The sequence below is a fragment of the Microcebus murinus genome, chromosome 14 (genome assembly GCF_040939455.1).
Source record: "Microcebus murinus isolate Inina chromosome 14, M.murinus_Inina_mat1.0, whole genome shotgun sequence".
NCBI lineage: Eukaryota > Metazoa > Chordata > Mammalia > Primates > Cheirogaleidae > Microcebus > Microcebus murinus.
In genome coordinates, this window is record NC_134117.1 from 14,662,807 (window position 1) to 14,687,004 (window position 24,198).

At 42.9% G+C, this 24,198-nt stretch overlaps 1 protein-coding gene across 4 annotated transcripts in view; it reads left to right on the forward strand.

Annotated features, from left to right (window-relative positions):
• ABLIM1 (actin binding LIM protein 1) overlaps window positions 1-24,198 on the forward strand; it is a 290,610-nt gene that overhangs the window by 233,413 nt on the left and 32,999 nt on the right. For 3 of the 4 annotated variants that reach the window (XM_076009764.1, XM_076009763.1, XM_076009765.1), the window contains exons 7-11: window positions 4,446-4,533; window positions 7,683-7,741; window positions 19,439-19,516; window positions 20,220-20,375; window positions 23,906-23,941. In XM_076009764.1, coding sequence (XP_075865879.1) covers window positions 4,446-4,533; window positions 7,683-7,741; window positions 19,439-19,516; window positions 20,220-20,375; window positions 23,906-23,941 — 417 coding nt within the window. Of the gene's footprint in view, window positions 1-4,445; window positions 4,534-7,682; window positions 7,742-10,263; window positions 10,348-19,438; window positions 19,517-20,219; window positions 20,376-23,905; window positions 23,942-24,198 lie in introns of all 4 variants that reach the window. The other variant, XM_012772677.3, reaches the window with a different exon arrangement.

Sequence of the window (24,198 nt, forward strand, 5' to 3'; positions counted from 1 at the left end):
TGCTGTATGGAGCAAAGCCCTGGCACGTGGGGTCTTGATGGAGCTTCCATCACCTTGGGACAGTTGACACCACACAGTTACTCTCCTGTGCCTGCCCTTGGGGAAGGGTGAGCATTCCAGAGCCTGTTCCCAGCACCCCAGATCACTCTCAGGAGCCGCCTTTTTGTGAATGGCCCTGGGACCGTCTCTGGGCAGAGAGTTCTTACGCTGTTATTCCTATCTTTATTGTTATTATTGTTCTCTGCAGTGTCAAACCCATTTTCAAAATGCCGTTTCATCATTCACCTCAACATCACTGTATGGTAGTTACAGCAGGCAAGTACTGCATGTTTATTAGTTGTGGTACTAGTTAAGAATACTCCAGAGCCAACTGCCTGGGTTTGCATCCTGGTCCCACCTCTTCTAACTGTGTGACTGTGAACACTCAAACTCCCCGGGTTCAGCTTCCTCATCTGTAAAGTAGGGATAATAATCATCCCTGCCTCCTAGGTTGTTGCGACACAAATTGATAAGTGTTTATGAAGTATGTGAACAGTGACTGACACAGAACAATCACAATAAAAGCGTTCACTTTTATTATTATCAATATCATCACCACCACCACCATCATCATCATCATCACTACCACCATCGTCATCATCATCACCATCATCATCTCTACAGTAGAGGTTCCAAGAGTTAGCAATTGGCCTGAGATCCCGTTTCTAGTACAGGCTAGGATGAACACTTAAGCCCAAGAGACAAGACTTTTTTCCTCTTGGTCCATATTTTCTTATTCTACATGAACAGAAAACATACGTAGTTGTAAAAGATTGAGACGATATAGACGGCTAGATGAAAATGTAAGGCCACTTGGGACTTCTTCCCAGATGCCACCTCTCTCCCTAGAAGTAACCAGACCTGACTAATTGGTGTGCGTTCTTCCTATCTGCCCTCCAAGTGGGGCATGCATATGAAGTCAACGTACATATACATGTGTGCCCTCCCCATCATAAATAATAATAGCCTGTCCTGTAAAATTGATGAGGGTGTTAGTGATGCAGCTTTTAAAGAACTCAGTGTGGTGCCACGTAATACTCCGGCTTCATCAACTCCGTGAGGCACGCCCCGTTATTCTACCCATTTCGTAGATATGGAAGCTGTGTATCAGCAAGATCGTCAACTGCACAAGATCACGCAGTACTGAAACTGGATTTGAATCCAGTCAGACTTATCCCAGTGTTGCCACACACTTGGCCACTACTTCATGTGGCAGAATTTTATAGGCATTGTTTCTGTTTGATTTTTTTTTTCTTTTAGTAATGTTAGTGTGTACCTTTCCGTGTAAGTACATAGAAGTTTACTTCATTCTTTGAATGGCTGCATATGATTCATTGTATTATTTAAGTGCTTCCTTATTTGGGTGGTTTTCCTATTTCTTTGTTCTTTGCCGTTGTAAATAACACAGTATTGAATATCTTTAATACATATGCTTTGGGGCACATAGGCGAGAAATTCTGTAGGGTAGCTTCTGAGAAGTGGAATTATGGCTCAGGGTATGTGCATAGTAAATTTTAATTGGTGCTGCCAAGTTGCCTTCAAAAAGGGATTTTTGCTCATCAACAGTGTGTGGGAATGCCTGTTTCCTTACATTAGTCTTCTGTTTATCTTTGCCAATTTGATGATGAAAGATTTTTTTTATAAATTGTATTTCCCTGATTACTGGTTAGGTTAAGCTAATTCTTTGTTTTTTGGATCATCTACATTTTCTCTAGAAATTGCCTTTTGCCCATGTTGCCATTTATTTTCCATTATAGATGCTCAATATTATATTATATATTCTTAATAATAATCCTTTGAAATGTGTGGCAAGTATTTTCTGTCAGTTATTTCTCTTTTAACTTTGTTTTATGTCTAGAGACTTTTACTTTTTGTGCCTGAATCAGCCAATATTTTTCTTTATTGTTTCTAGATTTTGCCTTGCTTAGGAAAGCCTTCCTACCCCAAGTTTGTTAAAATAGTCACCCATATATTCTTCTAATACTTCTATAATTTTGTTTCTACTTTTAGCTTTGTAAGCTCTCTGGAATTATTTTTGTATCAGTTGTGAGTTAGGAATCTAGATTTATCTTTCTTTAAGTGGAGAACCAGTTACCCTCACCATTCATTGAATAATTTATTCTTTCAACTCATTCGAAACATCACCTTTATCATAAACTAGATTCTCTTGTAGGTGTGGCTATGTAGCTGATTCCTCTCTTCCATTCCACTGATCTATGTTCTCTTCCTACATCATATTGAAGCATTTTAATTATTTTAGCCTTAGAATAAATTTATATAGCAAAAGGGGAAAATCCTCCCTCATTGTTGCTCTCTTTTTTCAAAAAATATCTTTGTATTTTTGTGAAAATTCTTCTTTCATGTGAACATATAGAACAGCCTATCAAGGTCTATAAAGGAAACTTCTATGGGTATTTTGATAGGGAATGCATCACAATAGGTTCTTTTTTGTTTGTTTGTTTTGAAGACAGGGTCTTGTTCTCTGTTGCCTAGGCTAGAGTGCAGTGGCGTCATCATAGCTCGCTGCAACCTCAAACTCCTGGGCATAAGCCATCCTCCTGCTTCAGTCTCCCAAGTAGCTGGGGCTACAGGCTCATGCTATCACACCCAGCTACTTCTTCTATATTTTGTAGAGATGGGGTCTTGCTCTTGCTCGGACTGGTCTCAAACTCTTGGCCTCAAGGGATCCTCCCACCTTCGCCTCCCAGAGTGCTAGAATTGCAAGTGTGAAGCCACCATGGCTGGCCCCACTCACATTTGAACCCCAAATGTTCTTAAGGTCAGAAACTACTTTGTGTTGATATTTCCTATGCTTCTCTCCCCATGCTCACCCAACTCCTACTTGCCCCCATTCCTGCAAAAAAATCAATTAAAAATTTTAAAAATAGGCCGGGCGCGGTGGCTCACGCCTGTAATCCTAGCACTCTGGGAGGCCGAGGCGGGCGGATTGCTCAAGGTCGGGAGTTCGAAACCAGCCTGAGCGAGACCCCGTCTCTACTAAAAATAGAAAGAAATTAATTGACCAACTAAAAGTATATATACAAAAAATTAGCCGGGCATGGTGGTGCATGCCTGTAGTCCCAGCTACTCGGGAGGCTGAGGCAGGAGGATCGCTTGAGCCCAGGAGATTGAGGTTGCTGTGAGCTAGGCTGATGCCACGGCACTCACTCTAGCCTGGGCAACAAAAGTGAGACTCTGTCTCAAAAAAAAAAAAAAATTTTAAAAATAAATAAAAAGTAGTGTGTGGACAAGGACAAAAGCACCACTTCTGGAATTTTCTGGCACATATCACTGAAAAGATTTCATTCCTAGCTTCTCATTTAAGTAACTTCAATTTTTTCCCCCTTGATTATCCTGAGTACCTGACCACCATCTCATGCTCTAGTTGCTGAGCAGCTCTTAAGTTTCCGCAGGAAGGTGTGAGAAAGGAATCACCACCTGACCCCTGATTTCCTGTTGCAGTTTTATGCAGGTTCAGATGCAGGATGCAGCTACTTCTCTTTCTCAGCAGTGCTTTCCACATGGTCAGTGCAAAAGAAATGTTTTCACGATTGATGGAAATGATTTAATCACAGAGTCCATTGGATCATTTTTAGTTGGTGATGATTTTTTTGCAAGGCTGTGAACGAAAGGATTTTGTTCTTGTCGGGCATGCATTTGGAGCGTGACTCTAATGTGACTTGGCACCTGTCTAGAGAATTGTCCCTGTGTCCAGTGACACTTTGCCTTGGGAACGTCAACACCTGCTGTGATGGCATCTGTCATATTTAGGAATGTGAAATGCCCATGAATTATGCAGAGCCACCTCAGTAAAATGCTTCTTCAGAAAACTCTTAACATAAGACATTGGCACAAGATTGTTGTAAGCAGCAGAGAAGATAATTTGGGCTCCCTCTGAGATAAAAGCAGTGGTTAACGTATTTTACTGTGGTTTCTCTCACCTTGATGCAAGCTGGGGAGACTTATTATTTTCAGATTGTTTAGCCGAGAAAGCAAGAACCTGCTAAATAGAAGGATCGTTTATTTTTATTGGTTTCATATAAACCCACATTGGCCTCTAACGTAAATGTGGATGTTAATGTTTTGGAGGTGGGGTTTTGGAGAGATGGAGTGGAGGCATCTCGGACAGATGGCGTGTGACCGGCAGCCACCCAGCAAAACCCAGGTTGCTGAGAGGCGAGGCAGCCTCACCATGGCAGGAGTGCGTAGCTGGTCTTCAAGTCCCTTCCAGTTCCAGGGAGTTTAGATTTAGCTTCCAGGGCTGTTGCTGTAGGAAGTTTGGTCAATTGGACAATTATTTTTCCTTTTTCAGCATCTTCTCTTCTCTTGTAAATCCCCACGCCAGAAAAGTATCTGGGAGTCATGACAAGGACTGGACTAAATGTTCCCTACCTTTTCTCTTGCAGGCAGGTGACAAACATTACCACCCCAGCTGTGCACGATGCAGCAGATGCAACCAGATGTTCACAGAAGGAGAGGAAATGTATCTTCAAGGTGAGACAGACTTGAGAACAGTTTTCCCCATTCAGGGAAAGAAAATCGCCCTGCTTGTGGAATTGTTTTTAGAGAAGGAGGCATTTTATTAGCTGTGAGGCTACCCAAATCCAACACGAATGTGGCCAAAAGTGACCTCATCAGTTAGTATTAATCAGCCAAGCAGTTGACGTGCTGCTGGCCGTGAGCCCCTGAGGCTGTTCACAACTGAATTCACGTTGCTGCTACAGTAGAACAAATAGGACTGGACGTTTGATACCTTGGATGTAAGGGAAGAGTGAAAATCAGCAATGTCTCTTCTCCAACTCTCCCCAGGAATGTGCTTGGGAAACAAAAGATTAATAGGAGAAAGCATTTCTAGAGATTTCTAGAAATCTCTAGAAATGCTACTTATTTGGTAGCTACTTTGTCCTCTTTTCACTATCCTGTGGAAAGGATTTTTTTTCTTTTGTGGCCTCCCAGGTTGCTGTTCTCTGGGCAGTCAAGAAAAGGAAAATCTCATGTTTGATGAATTACTTCATAGACTTATTTTATCCCATTAAGATGACATACCTCTTATATTAAGAGAGACAGAGACAGAAAATGAGAAAAAACAAGAGAGAACAAGTCCAAAGTCCCTGAAAGAGAACTTGAGAAGTCTGTGGTGGCAAGGAAGTACTCATTATCACAGAGCCATCAGATTTATTTTAATTGAAAATAATTTGGAGAAACTTTCCCAGGCTAAAACTATGATCAGTTTTTATCTCCTCTAAAATTCTGAAGCTTCTCAGAAGGGCTTTGGGAGGGGATTCTCTTCTAGGCAAAGAGCACCATCTGTGCTACCATTTTACTATTTTTTAGCTGGAAAAAGACTCATTAATCAGGCAAGGTTTATCCGTAAAATTAGCAAGAGCTGTAGAGTTATTGCTTGTTCAATTTTGCTAATTACTAGGTCTCAACTGCCTTTGCATGTCATTTCTTCATCTCTATTTGCACATAATACTCTGTGTATTTTTAATTGTTTGCTTTGCTCTCTCAATTTTTTTTTTTGTCAATTAAGAAAAGTCTATAGAAATGATTTTTGAATATTAAAGCAAAGCCTTGGCTACTCTCCCCTAAAACAGTGTAGCTCGATGAGAAATTGACAACCCAAACTTCCTTTTAGCTTTAGAATAATCACTCTGAAAAAGCGTGATTAAAAGCATCCATCTTGAAGGGCCCCATGAAGACAAGTGACAAGTGCCGGCATCTGTGGTCTCACTTGGGCTTTCTGTGACACATTTTCCCAAGGACAGGCTGTACGTCTGCAGCGGCAATAGGCAGGTGTCACTTTGCATTTTTCAGCACAAAGCAGATTTATGCCTCACTTGGTCTGTAGGCTTTGTTTTAGATTTGAGCGTGTCAATTATAGGACTCAAACAGCAAAGACACAGGAGTGCATGTCAACTCTATTTCTGCAAGCAACAGAGACTCAAAGGCTCGAGGTGTAGTTCTGCAAATTCGCAGTGGTTCTGGAGGCCGAAAAGAGAGGGTGGCTTCAAGCTGTGCACGAATACAGCACAGTCATACTCCAAACCAACAACTGTCTGTTAAGGCTGCATTCAGAATTCCAGCGATTGTTCTAAACCTTCTGGAGTTGTGCTGCGGTAGCCTTTGCCTACCCTCTTGGCACGTCTTTGAAGAATGAGCAGTTTCATCTTCCTCAGCATCTGATGTCCTGTCCGAGTCACATTCCTTGTGTGTCTGACCTCCAGAGAACAATGTTGACATTGTGTGCAGACCCAGTGTTCTGGCTGGTGACTCTGGCCCCTGAGAACCTTCATGGCAAATGCTTTGCCTGGGCCTGGGCTTGACCATGACCCTGACCCTGTTCTCTCCACACTCAGAGGATTTCCTGTGCTTTGTAGTTAGCCTTTGAGCCAGTTTAGTGCTAAAGGGACCTGTACATCTGTCTGCTTTTTGTTTTTCTTTTCATTTTTTTTTTTGGCCCTGGGTTAACCAAGATGAAAATGATTGTTAAATAGAGATGAAAATATTTTTCTGATGTATTTTTTCCTTGTCATTGATTTTATTTTAGCTCAGTGGTATAAAGTAGTTCATGAGCTATTATAATTTGGTGACTTTTCAAGTATGCACAGGTTACTGCTAAAAGAGATAAAGATTTTAAATCATGAATTGTAGAAAGTCTGCATACACTGTGAATCTTATACTCATGTAATTGACTGCCTGCTTTCAACATAGGAACTCTGTTTGCTTTAGTCTTTTTAAGTGCTCATTCAAGTTCTGCCCATCTCCAGATCTGAACATGGGCTTGTATGGACATAGGGCTTACACACCAGCCTTACCCATAATCATATAAATGACATGTATGTCTAGTCAGGTAAAATCACACAAGCAGGCATTGGATTCTTACAAGATAAGAACTTCTATGGAAGATAGTGTTTTGCCTAATTCTGTGATACTGGTACCATCCATGAAAGTGTTTCAGAATCTGAGAAAGTGAGACTATTCACCCAGGAACGGAAAATAACACCTAAATAGTTATTTTACTAGTTTAAAAGCAAAGATCTTTCTTTTTCCTTACTTAAAAGGTTGAAGGCTAAAGGAAACTTTTGGATTGATAATGTAATCTTCAACCTTTCTACCAATTGGCTTAATTTCTTATCTACCTATAGGTGACTGTATATAACTGGATCAATGGAAAATGCAAGCAAGTTTTGCTTCTGCATATAGACTATCTGGCTTGACTTCATTTCCCTCAGCTAAACCACTTGTTTTGATATTATAGAAACATGACTTATATTTCTGAAATTAAATGCAGCTTATAGTAAGCACTCAGACATATCTTTAAAGGCTAATACTATGGTTTAAAAATACAAAGAGCCAGTCAAGAATTAAATACCTCTTGTGTCAGAACACTCTTGTGCCCAGTGAGTGGTCTCTGTGGTCCAGAATTATCACCTTTGTAAAACAAGCTCAGGCTAGAGAAGACAAACTCACCCAGAGTTTGGAGTTGTTTGATTTCAGGCTCGGGGGTCACTCAGGCATGGGGCTCTACCACTCCTGTGATGGAGAAAGAGGATGATGAGCCCTTCTCAGAAGTTCCTGTCTCATAGGACTTTGCATCTGTCCATTTCCTTCACTCTTAGTGGTGCGTTGTGTCTTCCCAGGTTCCACCGTTTGGCATCCCAACTGTAAGCAGTCGACCAAGACAGAGGAAAAGCTGCGGGTAAGGAAACGATCCTTAGAGAACTGTGATGTCAAGTGTATTTTTAGGCCATATGCTTCATGGTTGCCAATTCTTGGTACTAGGGTTTGGGTGAAATTACTGTTTACTGACTTTTTTCCCCCGATAGCAAACCAAATTCAAAAGCCACTTTGTTAGGGAGGGAAGTTCTCTCTTAGCTTAAATTCTTCGTTGTGTTTTTTTGTTCCAAGTGCTTGGGTTACGTGAAGTAAGCCTTTCCTCGCTAGTCAGCATCTTAGGAAAGTGTTCAAGGGAAAAGTCAAACCTTACAGATGGGAACAAATGATTCGTACAAGTTCTAGGTGCAACATCTGGTGACCTTCTTGCCAGACTTTTTTGCACTTGGTCCCTAGTGCACCACCCCAACCCAAGCTCTGCACCCGTTGCTCAGCTCTTGGTACAATTTATATTGACCTCTTAAATCCAAATTCACCAGGGTAGCCTCCAGCTCCAAAAACTGATGGTTTGTCAGATAAAACCTTTAGGGGGAATAATGATGAGCCCAGACATGTACATTCATCTCAGAACACCTCCAGGTGGCAATAGTTTATATCTGTTTCAGGAGCAAAGAGCTGTACACAGGTGTAAGGTCATGATCATAATCTGTATCCTCTTCACGTGCCTCTGATGAAGTATTTTTTCAGTGCGATAATGAGACTGAAGGAATCCCAGTCCCTCAGGTTACCTACCTAGTGGTATGTGTGGAAAACTGGAGTTTGGCTCCACTTGCCATCTCAAAGAAGATAGCCTGGATTTATTCTGGAGCCCAGACTCCAGTGTGTGTATAATTTCTCCTTCTCTGCCATGAGCAGGTACCAGGAGCTGTGCATATAATCCTCAGCAGCCGTGTGGCTGGTTCGTGGATGGGATCTAATGTGGGACTTCTCAAGGGATGACGTGGCTTCAGAGAAAGGACTAGCAGTGAGACCCAGTGGCTCTTTTTTTCAGTTCCCTGTGCCTGCCGCCTTGGGAACTGCAGCTCTTATTTTCTAGGGCCTTTTCTTTATTCTCTGCAATGAAACACACATATGCACAGGAGCTTTTTTTCCTTTGCTTTTTTTTTTTTCCTCCTTAACTGGCATCCATAAATCAGTTGGAGACACTTTACCCTTGCCTGTGACCCTGAACAAAAGCAGTTCTCCTAGAATTCACAATTATTATGAAGCATACTTTACGTGGAGGAATAAAACCCAATTTTTCTTAGAATAATTGAATCAAGATAAGAACAGCCGGAGAGGCATTTGTCCATCTGTATTAGGATGGTTTTGCTCTCTGTTCCTGACACATAACTTCCACCTGAGCACAGGTACGTGCTCCTGAAGTCCATCGGCTAGCCCAGCACACTGGAACGGTCACCCAGTTCTGGGCACTAGACTCTGGGATTTTTGAGGAACCCTGGATGCTTTGGAAATTAGTTACCGTTATAGAATATGAGAACATTAAAGATGTTCTTATTGTCACTTTTATAAGAATGTAAAATTCACAACATGTCATGGAGATGCTGCCAGAAACCACCCAAGTAGCTCGTGGTTTGCACTATCTCTCTAGTGTTGCTTTTAGTGTTTTGAGTAATCATTTTTAGTTCAACCCCATGAAGTCTTTTGGGAGGCAAAGAGAGGAATGCTAATGAGGCCAGACTGAATGGAATGTGTGTCTTCCTCTAGAAGGATTGCTTAAGTTTGCAGATGGTGTCACTGAAATGATTTTTTAAAAAGTCAATAACCTTGATCACATCTTGATGGAAAACTCTCTAGATGAGTTTATCAAAACAACTAGTTTTCCACCCATTCTGGCCGAGAGGAGCTATTGGTTTCTTCCTTTAGTAAGCTTTCCAGAAAATTCCAAAGCTCTTCTAAACCCAGCATTTACTACTTGGGAGGTCAGGTCAGGCTGACCTCACTGACTTTGGAAAGCCGGGTAGAGAGGAGGAGGATGAACCTTGGAGGGGAATAGGTGAGAGTTCCTAGAGTCAAGGTTCACACTGACATCGGTGGGGCTTGCAGGGGGAAAAGGTTTCAAACAGAGAAATAAATCCTGTGCTCTCTGAAGGGTGTGTCTACAGATCACAAATCTTGAGCCAAGATTTCCAGGCCTTTCGTGGCGTGTCACATTAGTACAGTTTCCATAGCAAAATGAAAATGTTTTAAGAATCTTTCAGCCACCCCATTGAGTAATCCACATTTTTTTGTATTTAAGAATTCATGGGGCGTTTATAACAACATTTTTAAGAATGTCTCTCAGTGATTTCATTGGCTTCTTTACCCTTCGTGTATTATAAGAATGTCTAAGCCAAAATAAATGGCAAGGAATTGAAGGGGGTTGGAACTTAGATAAATATACCGTAACTTGAAGACCAGTTAACATGCTTTTAAACATGGGCCCGACAAAAGCAATCTTAGTTGATGTTTACTATCAGGTTAGTTTTGCCCTAAGATTTTTTTATAGCATTTCTGAATTGAGACTGTTTCTTTGTTCATTCTCCCTTTTCTCATGTTTCATGGCAGCTGCCAAAAACGCATCGATCTTCATCCGATTTCTTTTATCCCAAAAGTCTGATTCGACGCACAGGACGATCTCCTTCCTTGCAGGTTGGCGCTGTGCCTGTGCTGGGGCTCAGAGCCGCTGTCCCGGCTTCTGTCGCTTTGCCCCCAGGGCTGCTTTTCTCACGTAACTTCTCCGGCTCCTGCAGGAGGCAGATGCTTTTCTCACCCCACGAGCGCATCTCACACCCACGAGTGATTCTGGCTTTCTTCTCTGATCGATGTTTTCGTTCAGAGTGGTGGCTCAAGCGTTGCCTCTATTAAAGCGAGCATATCACAAGCTGCCTTTGGTGCCGTGTTGCCACTTTTGCTCACGGAGCAGATATCCGCCAAGCGCCCAGGCGTGGTGCTGGGCTGGGATGCCACAGATCTAGCCCGGTGGGAAAGAAAAGACAGATACATACACTGATCACGAGGTGCTCCAGAAACAGCGCAGGATGTGGGTCTCATAGCCCACGTTCTTTGGAACGTCAGATGAGCTAAAGGTCTTACGGGGTACTTCCTGGGGGAAGGGGTCTTTGAGCTGAATTTTGGAGGCCAGCTGAGAAAGGGATGAGGAGAGAGGGGCAGCGTGAGGAGAAGGCAGGAGGAACGTGCTGCCATAAAGCAGTGCTTGGGTGGGGAGAGGTTTGGCCCATGGAAGGTGCAGTAAAGTGGGAAAGCAAGCAGCGGAGGGCAGACCCCTCCTCTGCAGAGGCCGGGGATTTGCATACAATCCCAATTGCTCCTCCTAAGGATTGCTGCCAGGTAGTTAGTCTTATTCCCATTTTACAGACGGGGAGACTGAGACCCATCTGAGTTAGGTACCTTCTTCCAGGGTTACCCTATTAGTAAGTGGAAGAGCTGGAATTAGAACCAGGTTTCCAGGAGCCCATAGCTCATGTTCTTCCACCGTACCACAAGGGGACAGTGCAAGAGCCACCTGGGAAGACAGGAGGAGGAGGACACTAAGTGCTGGCTCAGGCTGTGGTCAGGAGGCACTGACGGAGTGTCAGGGAGAAGGCGGCACCACCTGCCCGGGCGCCCTGTGGGCTGGCTCGCCGGATGAACAGCCTGGCAGGAGGTGACGTTCCACACACAGACCTGACCTTCTTCAGGGGCCCCTGGGAGTCGGTGGAACCTTGGCCTGTTAAACTAGAAGTGACTTTGTACAGTCCCATCTTGGCCCAGATGCCACCCATCCTGCCGCTCTGTGGACAAGTCAGGATTGCACTGCAGCCTGGTAGCCTGGGTGACATCTTTTTTCGTGCCTGTCAGAACCACACTAAGGATGAGAAGGGTTTGAGTTTCTGTTTTTATTAAAACTTCCCCTTCTTCCTTTAAATGCTGAGACAAAGAGAAATATAGAATTTTGAGCCAAGAAAGAAACCTTTCAGAGGTCAAGCCCCCTAGGTTTTTTCGTCTACAGAGTGAGGTCAGACAGATGGAGCCGTGTGCCCAAGGCTGCTCGGGCCATAAATAGCAAGGCGACCGCAGTGGCAGGTGCCCCGGCTCCTGACCCCGGGCCCCTCATCTGCCCACGATGCTGGGCTTCTACGACGTGATGTATTTGTCGTGTGATCTTCAATCTACTTTAAAGCGTCGGCTCCAGTGGTGGTGGTCCACACACAGCCAAATCAGTCTCGTTAATCTGGAGAAACAGCTGAAGACACTGCACGTGAGTGTCACTCAGCATTAGTGCCTCTGCTTGGCAAGAAGTCATTTTGTCAATAGTGTTTTTTTCCCAATAGTATACTCTTAACTCAAATAGTGTTATATTTTGTTACCCTAAGGTGACAGCCAGGTGATGGGTTTTCATAACTTGCAGAAAACCACCATCATCAAGTGTGAAATTTTTTGGTTTGCTCCAGACCCTTAAGTTTAAGAGATTTGGAGTATCTAGAGAGAGGGTGGGGAGCAGGAGAGAAATCTGTTTTTAATAACTTCTCTCTTCCTAGCCTGTTGTTTAAAAGGCACATCTGATTCTCATCACCCAGTTGTGAATATCAATGAAGTCAACTTTAGCTCCATCGCAGAAGGTTGTAAACAGCCTGGGAGCTGGCAGAGAAAGCTGGCTGTTGGGCAAGGTCTCGCTTCGCCTGCTGGCAATCCCGGGAGGCTCACCAGAACCTTCAAGAAGCCGGAAAACCCCAAAGCAATGCAGTTCTCAAGTCACAGATATTTTGATCTTTTAAGTACTTTGACCTACACGGCAGCTCATTTCCACCATATAAAATTAAACACCCTCAGTTATTAGATTAAATAAACTCCTTGTGGGAACATTCAGTACTCCGTGCCCCAGAAATAAGTCCTGGTTTTGCTGTGGGGGAAAGTCAGATTTTTATAGCAGGAAAGTCAGGTTATGATTTGTGTTGAGAAATTGCTCCATCTTTTTCCTCTTGCCTAAATTAAAAGGATAAAAATGGAATTACCTAAGGAAAAAAAATTTGGTTTCTCTTACTTGGAAGAGTTTTATATACAAATTTTGTCTGTAGGTAAAACTCAGTACTAAGCATGTGTAATACATTATAGACAAGGCACGTGGTATTCCCAGGAACGAGGCTGTAGTCATCTCGAGTGGGGCACTTGCTTTCATTCTAAAACGGAGTTTCTCAGCTGTACCTTTGGAAACTAAAGCATGAATTCACTGACCTACAAAATGGGCATGAGTTTTTTTTTTGAAACTAACATTCACCTATTATAACGTATGTACTTGCAAGTGTATATTATATCAAGCAAATGCCATATGTGTATTTTTTTAAAAGGAGCTAATCAGAAGAATCAGGTATGTCTAGAACAATGAGGTAATAATGTTGGTTGTTGGGTTTTATTTTGTTAATGTTACTCCAGTGCATATTAGGTTTTTTTTTTTTTTCAGTTATTTTTTTAATTTTTTTTTATTTTATTTTTTTATTTCGGCATATTGTGGGGGTACAGATTTTAAGGTTTCATGGTGCATATTAGTTTTTTCTCAGCTTCCACTTTGTTTGGGTATCGTATCCTCTTCATTGTGTCTTTACAATTCATCAGGCAGACAAATGTAGTGGTGTTAAGATTTAGGCTGGAAAGATGTCTTGTAAAGGCTGATGGTGTTTGTGTAACTGTCTGCAGAGAAGGGGCGTGTGCCCACCTGCTTCCTCTCCAAACACAAATTCTTTTTTCTCATAGGAGTTGATTTCACCCTTTCTTTCTTTAGCGGTGGGCATTCAATATGTGCAGATTTTTAAAGTATCCCTTCTTCTGCAGCTATTATCACCACCTTGTCTAGTGAACTTCAACAAAAACCCAAGGCAGGTACTGTCACCACCACCAGTACTTAGTATAAGGTGTTAGTCACCTTATATCCGTAGTTGTCCCGTAGATGTTCCTAAGATCGTTCCGATCTGGTTGCCAGTTGCCTGTAGTTTCTCTCTCCTTAGAGCATGGCTTTGGATGAATGCAAACTAGATGAACGTAGTTGCATCCCCGCTCTGCTGAGTCCCCGGGGGAGGGCAGGGAGGGTGGGGACAACAGAGTGCTATCCAGCACTCCCCTTCCAAGGGGCCCGTGAGCACGGTGGTGCATAATTGAAAGCAAATGGAAAATGTCATTTGTCCACTTACTAAGCAGGCAGAGCTCTGGTAAGTGTTTTTAATGGCTAATGTTTGGAGAATGATGAGCGCTGGCGTGGAAACATAAAAGGATCTCTTCGCTTCATTTTCCTGCTGTGCCTCCCACATGGTAGGACAGAGGGACACGGTCAAGGCATAGGGGAGTAGCCAGCTGAAAGGTAGAGGGCTTTCAAAGGGATTTCATGAAGAATACAAAAAAGTGCGTTTTCTCAAGCATCTAGCTACTTATTAGGGATTAATTCCCACTTTCTTCCCGTTGAAAATGAACTGCTAGTCTTCTGCCTAGGCCTCTCTTTGTCGATTTTGGGTTTTGAGGAAAAATTTTTAAAAACTTGTTGAAATCAAAAGTGAACACATGAAGGAAGATGTGCTGGGGAAATAAACACAGAGCAGATGGGCTACTTCTTCATGAACGTGTGCATGAAGACAGCCTCGTGCAGCTAGAAGGTTCTTATGGAAGGCTCCTTTCTTCTCTTTGCCAGAATAAGGATTAAACTATCTGCCTAACCTTATTGGCAAAATACTTAGAGAGATTACAGCCTTTGCAGTCCTTTCTGTATCTACTTTGTCTTCTTCATACCTCCCTACCACACCTTTATATATATATATATATATATATATATATATTTTTTTTTTTTGCTTAAGATGGCATCAAAAGAAAGAACTGACCTTTTCCAACTGTGCTTTCAAGTTGGGTTTTCTGCCAGCAGAGGTGCTCAAAAGAAAGTAAATAAATTGCACCTGCTTTCAGCGGCTTTCTCATGCGTCCTTACTGTTTCCTTTTCTCCGTAGAACAGAGTGGGCATACCTTTGGGGATAAATAGTCGAAGTCGTCTTCATTTATAATATAGACAGGAGAGTAATTTTGCTCATCAAATTTTCACAGAGAATTCTAGAAGCAAGACTGCTGACTTGTCAGGTTATTAAACTCAGTTCATAATGATTTGGGTCACTGTTACTACCCTGGACATGAGAATGGGTTGAAATGGTAATTTAGGTTAAATAATTACACACAAGGATGACCGGTGGAAATCTGTATAATCTCATCATCCCATGAGATGATGCTGGGGTTGGGTTAACGGCGGAGAAGAAACCGTCGGTGGGCCGTGAAGGGAGGAGAGCATGTCAGCAAGTTAGTACTTTCAAGGGTGACGTGGGTTTCGGCCCGAGTGAAGATGGGCTGCTGTGTTGGAGGGCAGCCCTGTGCCTTTGGAAGGCAGAACAGCAAGTCATAGACTCATTACCAAAAGAAAAAATAACAGCTGGAAGAATAAAAGGGGCTCTTTTAATAATGAACTTGGTGTTAATTTAAAATTCAGCATGTTTAGAAGTCTGAATGTTTAGAATTGAAATATAAAACTCTAAATTATTGAGGATTAAAACTCCAAAGATAATTATTCAGTTTTAAAAAGTAATTTTATGATCTTTGTAAGGGAAAGGCCTCTAACCTCCTCCAGCTGAGCAAAGACACTTTGAGAGACATTAGAGATGATGGCAAAAACAACAACAGGCGATCTGTGTGTCATTTAAGCCTGAATACAGTTCACGAGGCAGCAGACCAGGGACTGTCCTGGCAGATGAGACAGGCCTGTGCAAGGTCATTGTCATTGGCACGAGAAAGGCATTTATATTACCGGAGTTGGGCCACAGGCAGGAAGCCGCTGTCTCCAAGAGGATTCGGAGCCACTTCATAGAATTCTCAAGGAGATGAGGGATATTTGTCAACTCCTGGCGGGACAGCTGCCCCATATACTGTGATAAATTACTTAACATATCTGAGTTCGGATGGGACGGAGTCCAAGTGTGGTAGCCGTGGAGAACTCTGGGGAGGGCCACCCTGCGTAGCTCACATTTGAAAGGAATAATCTCTCATGTGGAGCTAAAACAGAGGCAGGACCATCCTGCATTATTTGAGATCAACTGCCTAAGACATCCAGGCTGATGCCAAGCATCTGGAAAATGTAGACTACTCGCCATGTGCCCGGCAGGGTGCTTGGAATTTTGTTTGTAATATTTCACTTAGCCCTAACGAAGTAGTTGTTGTTGCTAATACCCTCTCTCCTTTCTCAAGGAAGTTAGAAAGAAAGAAAGAAAAATTCATGTGACATCACACAACTAATAAAGCCCAGATGTGAACTGAGTTACTTGGTGCCAAAGCCAGCCTTTCCAGCCCACTCTATTACGCTACCCGTAGTTGTGTTTTATCCCATTGTTTCCAATAGGGACAGAAAACAGAAAAGGGCCATTGTGAGAAAACAGGCAACCAGGAATGCAACTCAACTCGTGAACAAGATGCCTGGGGAAGTACATTTTACTGTAAGGTTAGGAGGTCAGAATGAAGCAAACCTGAAGAATGGTAAATTCAAGGAAAGAAAAAGCAATTTCTGAATCTCCAAAATACATTTAGAGCATTTCTCAAATGACACTAAATAATCCGAAGACGCAGGTGGCAGAGTAATCACTCTTCAAAGAGCCAGAGCATCGGCAGATGGGGTGACCAGTTGACGTGACTTTGAAGAAACGTCTGAGTATAAAAATCTAAAATATTTATTTCAGAATCAGAGAACTGGGAAGCGGGGGCAGGTGTATGCAAATTGGAGGTGATTCAGCTCCGAAAACCTTTAGAGGATCAAATGGGACTTGACAAAAATTCAAATTGTCTAAGAACTCTTCAAACATTTAGCTGAACAATACTAATGGTATAAACAAACAAGATAAATCCTTCAGAGAAAACCTACATAATTCACAGGATCCACTAGTGCAGTCAAGAAGGACGGTAGAGAGAAACTGAAGTGAAATAGACCAGCGTAGCCAACAGACCTCTTTTTTCCATGGTGTTCTTCACCCTAGAAGAGAGCATTAAAGACCCCCTCACTGCCTGTGCCCCTGCTGTGTTCTCCCGCTATATTCCTATCAGCAAACAGAACCCTTCAGAGCCAGCCCAGGTGCATCGTTACAGGAAAGGCAGAAAGTATTTCTGAGCCGCACTTGGCAAAAATATAGGGATGAGTAATGTATGAGAGACCCCAAAGCTGCAGTGTGCACTTTGCACATTCACACAGTGTCCTGGACGTTTGTTAATGACAACAGGCCTTTGTCACGGCAACCCGTGTAACTGAAGCCATCCTTCTCTCCTGCAGCCCACTCTGTCCCATCCCACCCTGACGCTGTGAGCTACAGCAGTTTTCCGACAGAGCTAGTGCAATAAAAATACTTTCAGGTAGCAGGCATTCTCTTCTACTTTATCTCAAATATCTCGCATAGCTGCGCTGATGGGAAACAAATGATCACACCTGCCTCACGGCATAGGCAGAATTTTAAGTGCAGGAGTTTAAGTGCCTGGGCTCTGAGACCCCCAGGGTTTCTGGGTTCAAATCCTGATTCTGCCCCTTTTGTGCCTGTGGGGCTTAGAGTACTTATACTTTTTCCTTATCTGTAAAACAGGGATAATAACAGAACCCTACCTCATAGGCTTATTGAGAAGATTAAACGAGATAAAGCCTGGGAGGAGCTCTGCACAGGCCTGCCATGTAAGAAGTGGGCAATAAACATTAGCTGCTATTAATGTTCTTGGGTTCCAATTTAAGAGATTTCATTTTGATACTGAGTTTGACAAATGTTAGATGCTGACCACTTGAAGCTAAAGGACTACCTGTAATTAATAATTATCCCACAAAGATAGGTGTGTCTTTAGCTGTTTTAAGGGGTGGCATCTCTCCGCAAAGGAGGGCTGCATTTTGGCTTTGCCACTTCTATATTTCGATTAGGAAATGGTTCTAGAAACTGGAAAATTTTTGAGTAGTATCATGTGAATCCTTTCTTTGTCAACATACTCAGATGTGGAATTTTTCTCATATTGAGATAAGTCTGCAATTGGCCTAACTCTAGAAGGAAAGCGCTTGTATAATACGTGGCAGGTCAGGAGAGGAGGCCCAGGAGCAGTGAGCCAGATACACCGCCACCTGGGCACAGTGTGATGTCTGCCACCCCTATCCACCCTGACCTCAAAGATACCAGAGACGTCAGCCAAGAATGACCACAACCCTCCAGTGAATTCTTACTTTAGAGGGAGTCTAATCTCTGCCCGACTTGAACTGGCCAGCCATGTTTGCCTTCATTGTTTCAGATGTGAATTCCATAGGGATGTAACACCCTTGTTTTTAGTTTTTTTGTTGTCTCAGTTGCACCCACATTCAAGGTGTTGGATGTCAGTAGAAACAATACTGAAGAGGGAAAGGTCCTATTCCTATCATAGAACTATAAATTATCCTCGCCAGGAAATAGCTGCAACAGAGATAAGGAAATATTCTAAGACTAGGCCTTTGGTTTTCTTTGCAGAGCTTTCCAGAATATGGCAGTTGAACCTAGTTTATGCATTTCCTTCCCACTCACATAACCACCACTCACTCTCTGTGTTCTCCAGGTTTGGATTATAAAGCCCAGTTTCTTTCAGCTTTCCCGAAGGCCAATCACCAGCCCTACTGACTTCAGTGACTGTGGTTAGGCTCAAATTGTGCAATTAACATGAGTCCAGTGTCCACAAACCGAGTATTTGTTTACCAATAATAAACTCTAGCTCATCCCCTCAACCAGTATTTATGCCTTCGATGTACCTGTGCAAAGCTTTGGGTATGTACAGCGGTAACAACAAATAATAATAAACTCTGTGGGGGCAGAGAACATCACTAAAGTTCATGAGAGAGAGAGAGAGAGACAGGGTACAAGGAAACCATTAAACATGCAATTATAAATTTTATTCGTCAAGGAAAAAATGAGAATGGCACTCTGAACAAAAACAACAAAGGGAACCAACTCTGGATTGGAAATCAGAGAGGACCTCTCTGAGGAGGTGATATTTAAGCCAGGACTGAAAGAAAAATAACAATCAAGCAAGTGAAATTGGCAGTGAGAGCATTAAAGGGCAGAGGGCGCAGCAAGGATGAGAACTCTGAGGCAGGCACGTGTGCCTTGTTGTGTGAGTGATGACGGGTGGTGAGTGACAAGTGACAGGTAGGAGAGGAAGGCAGGGACAAAATCCCAAGGCCCTGGGAGCTGTGGCTTTATTCTGCTTGGGCACTGCAAAGCAAAGCCAAAAGCAGAATAGTGACAATCCAAATTATGTTCTTAAAAGATCTCCCCAGCCACTGTGTGCCCAGTGGGCTTGCAGAAGGCCCGGGTGAGAGGAAGCCCCCAGGTGAGGCCGTTGCCATAGCCCAGATGAGCAGAGGGGATGCGGGGGCTGGGCTTGCGGCGGTGGAGGGAGAGAGAAACGGACGACTTTGAGATGTGCAGCAAGGTAGGACCAGAAGTTCTCGCAGGAAACAAGGAAGAGAAAGGGACTGAGAAAGACCCTCAGTGCATTTCCAAAGCTTGGTTGCACAACCAGTTTTCATTTACGGTTCCTTCTAGGTTGTATTTTCTCTTATTGACAATGGTCGCAAATCTTTTCTTTTTAACTAGCTAAGTGTTTAGTGAAGCTTAAGGGCTCAAACCAAACTGGATTCTGAAGCCATGCTCTGAAATCTTACAAGTCACTATTTATTTTACAGCCCACCAGGACTTCCTCCGAAAGTATTTATTCTAGACCCGGCTCCAGTATCCCTGGCTCCCCAGGCCATACAATCTATGTAAGTATCCACTTCTGGAAGTGACACTCCTGAGGCAGGTAAGTTAGTGGGTTGTAATAGCAGGATGGATAATCCAAAACAGAAGCTATTAATAATCAAAATGATTTCCATTTCTGTTACAAGATCAGTCTTCTCAATCGTATTTTCCTTCAGGCAATTAAATTTATATGCGACCATCAATGGAATAATCAAAAGATGACTTATAAAATGTAGTACTATGATGCAGGACTTAGAAAAATTATTGCCCTTACCCTCCATAGAGATATTTGGGGATTAATTATATATTTTATAATATGATGCTGATACTGAGTCTGAGTATTTTTAAATTCGGCTACAAAGATATTTAAATACTTAGTTTATTAAGTATGCAGTTCGTGTTGTTAGCTATATGGAAGAATTATGTGACCATCTGTTTGAGTATTTCCTTCTCTGTAATAAATTTAGGAAATTATCCTTAAGGTTTGCATGTTTCTCTATCTAATGAATTCTACCCAGATTTTTTTTTCCTAAGCTTTCAGTGACTTTTTAAAAAAACATGGTTGATATATGGTGTAAATGGGCAACTTTCTACAGAGGTATGAGTATGCTAAGCAAGGTGTTTTGGTTTTTCTTTATTTTTAAACAAGATAGGAAATGTACTAATTATAGTTCCCCAAAGAAATGAGACTACAGAGTAATTTTTCTTTCTGGTTCACTTTGCCAGGCAAAAGTAGACAATGAAATCCTGGATTACAAGGATTTAGCAGCCATTCCCAAGGTCAAGGCAATTTATGATATTGAACGTCCAGATCTCATTACCTATGAGCACTTCTACTCTTCGGGCTATGATGACAAACAGGAGAGACAAAGCCTTGGAGAGGTAATAAATTCCTGGTGGTTGCGAGCTGTATAACAATTTACCTTCTCTTTTGTCACATTTATAACAACTACTGTTTGGAGTTCAAGTAAATCAGATGGTCTTTTGTCTGCCTACTATTTGCAGATTTCTATACCAGGTGCTCTCAGGTATTTAAAAGCCAGAAACATGATCCCTGCTCTCAGGGAGGTTAGGAGAGGTGGGAGGTCAGACCAACTGCACAAAAAACAACCGTGAATGATGAATAAGCCCCAGGATGCTGAGTGGAAGCTGCAGTTTGGGAGGAGGGTATTCTGTGAGCTGGGCACAGGGATAAGAGGGAGGGAGGATCTTCTAGGAGTCTTGGTCTTGAGAGAAGCTTCTAGTACATTCATGAGTTCATGAAAAGAGAGAACACATCCCCTACATTTTGGTAGCTGCAGTTTTCAGCATCTTAAGATAGAGTGTGCAAGAAAAGAAAAATAGAATGGGGCAACCATATAGCATAGTGGTATGAGCCAGGGTCCTGGAATCCAGGTACCCGGTCTCAACCCAGGGTCTCCACATGCTGGTTGTGTAACTTTGGCCACTGACAGCCATTCTGATCCTGATGATTCCTTATGTGTGGAACATAGGATAATGACAGCATCTACCTCATAAGGTGTTAGTGAGGATTAAATAAACTGTGCAAAGCAATTATTACAGCACAGGCTTGTGGTCAGTGTTCAGCATGTGGCAGCTACTCCCACTGTTGTTACCTGTCCTCTTGTGGCTTATTCACACCCCACCAGCAGACTCAGACTACTGGGCCTCTCAGCCCCCTGGAGTCTCCCATCTCACCTTAGGGTTGGAGGTTCTCTTTGTGGCTCCCTGCTCCCATGGCTTATTCAGCTTACTCTAATTTTTCCCCTTTTATTTTTTAAATTGGAATAATCTATACACTTATTTGAGTCTACTCAGATTCTACCCAAGTAGAGGACTGAACTCAGCCATTCTACCAAGTGAAAACAGAATGTAAACCACATGTAGCATCATACAGTGCTTTGGGGTCTCAAATGTGTTGAAGAAAAGGCATGAAAATGTGGGGATTCTGTTTAACGTATTCTCATGTACATATATATTTATTTTATGATTATAATTATACTTATTTATATAATAATTATATATTATTCCCTTTATTTTCTAATCTGGGTTTTATCTGAGAGCATAGCTCTGCATCGAAATGGTCCACTGGACAGGAAGTGATATCCATTTTCATATATTGCCACCTAGTGGTTGCTCGGCTGTAGCTGCATCTTGGCTTCTCAAATGCAGGTTAATTGGCCTGGGTTTTTCAGTGGCCAGTGAACCTGAGGGAGTGTCATAGGGCATAAGGGCAGGGGAAGGTTCCTGAACAAAGTACATAGGGGATAGTCTCAGACCAAGTGTATGAAAATTTACTAATGTTTAAGTCATACAAGCGGCAATGGGGGTGTGAGTTTTTTAAATGGTGTTTTGGGTGGGGCAGTGTCTGCCTGCCTGCCTGTATGTGCTTCATAGCAGCTGCATCTTGGGCAGCAAAACATCAAGCACTGAAGAGTTTGGGCTTTGAGGTGAAAATTTCTGCATGTAAAACCAGATTCTGATATATACTGACGGTATGACTTTGGGGAAATGACATACCTTAGTCTCATTATCTGTAAACTCAAGATAGGGAACAGTAACACCTACCTTAGAGGCTTTCTCTAAGGATGAGTTGATGTATTGGAATTAGAAGAGTCTTTGGCACATAGTAAGTGCTCATCAAAAATGCCAGCAGCTCTCATACCAGCACGGTACTGCCATAACCTGGGGTGAGGTTTTCCCTATGCATGGAAAATACCCCTTGAATCAGAAATCAGATGTATTAGTGAACTCTTCCCCAATATGTGGATTTTGCAACTGTGAAAACTTTACAAGCTGTTCTATTATTTATCCTATTAGTTTTTGTTTGTTTGTTTGAGTCTCACTTTGTTGCCCAGGCTAGAGTGAGAGCCTAGCTCACAGCAACCTCAATCTCCTGGGCTCAAGTGATCCTACTGCCTCAGCCTCCCGAGTAGCTGGGACTACAGGCATGTACCACCATGCCCGGCTAATTTTTTGTATATATATTTTTAGTTGGTCAATTAATTTCTTTCTATTTTTAGTAGAGACGGGGTCTTGCTCAGGCTGGTTTCAAACTCCTGACCTCGAGCACTCCACCTGCCTCAGCCTCCCAGAGTACTAGGATTACAGGCGTGCGCCACCACACCCGGCCTATCCCATTAGTTTTTAACACTTCTTTTACAGAATCCATATACATATTGCCATTTTAGGAACACCACAATAGTAAACTTAAAATCCCTTGTAGCCCATTGGTGCCTCCAGAGCCCTGATAGCAGCGCAGGGGCAGACCCTGCCCCCAAGGAGCCCGGCTTTACCAAACCGAGATACCCTAGAGACAGGCTGTAGCTGCAAATGAGACCATGGGCTTGAGGAAGCTTGGGGGGCAAGAGAGGCCACCAGCTTATTATAAACGTGGGAGAAAGGGCGTATTCTAAAACTAAGAAATCCACCTTGCTGTGTTCTCCAGAATTCTCTGTTTTCATTTCATGTCTTTGTGAAAGTTTTTTGCATTTTAATTGTAAACATTTCATTTATTCATTCGGAAAATATTTGTCGGGCGCCTAATATGTTCCAGGAGCTGCTCTCATCACTGGGAATACACTGTTCTGAATGAACAGTCTTTGCCCTCATGGAACTTGCAGTATCCTGTGGGAGACAGACGGTAGACAAACAGATCTGTAATATAATTTTACAGAGTGGGCGAGCTATGTGGGACAGTGAAGCAGAAAGGGTTGGGTTGCTCCTTTAAGTGGGAGGGTCATGGAGGTGCCGCGTGACACTGGGTTAGAGCAGAGACCTCACTGCAGGTGCAAAGTGAGCCCTGCAGGTGTCTGGGTGAAAAGCACTGGTGGCAGAGGAGGCCACACATGCAAAGGCCCTGAGGTGAGAGAGGGCTTGGCCTGTTGATGGCCCCAAGCAAGCCGGCGTGCCTGGAAGGATGGAAGCCAGAGGGGAGTGTTGCGGAGGCGGCCAGGGCAGGATGCCACGTGCCTGGTCATCACAGTCCTCTTTACAGCGATTGCTGTGGTTGTAATTTAGTCAATAAGCACATTTACAAAAATCCTGTTTCAGTAGATGATGTGACTCATCGTAGTAAAATGAACATAGTTTGAACACGTGGGGAAAATAGCTCCAGTTTATCTGGCTTAATCACCTAATTCACACATATCACAAAGTATCACAGCATATCTATTATATTAAAACCACGGTTCTTAGGCAGAGACGTGCACCAGAGTCTCCCAGGAACTTTGTCAAGAGTTTTCCCATGTGAGCCCCGCGGCAGCCTTACTAAATCCAGGTTGGGGGTGGACGGGGGTGCTGGCCTGGGTATTTTGGGTAATGTTTCCAGCGGATTCCGATAAGCAACTCTAATTAAAACTGGTGAAGGGTTAGCAAATGTTGTGACTTTAAATTCTCTCTTATTCTTCTAGTCTCCAAGGACTTTGTCTCCTACTCCATCAGCAGAAGTAAGTACCGTTTTTGACCATTTGAATGGGTGGAATTTGAGAGTTGCTAGAATTTTTTTCAAAAGGACGTAACACACAAAAGGACAGAAAAACTGCACGTGAGGTTATGGTGGGTGTGGGGATTTCTTACGTGTACGACAGGGACCGTAAGACACAGCGGTGAACTTCTAAAGTAGAGTTGGGATGTATAAATGGCTTCCCACTGATCTGAGCCTGCACCTCTAAATGGCAGAAAAGTGTCTCTCTGCAGGGACTGA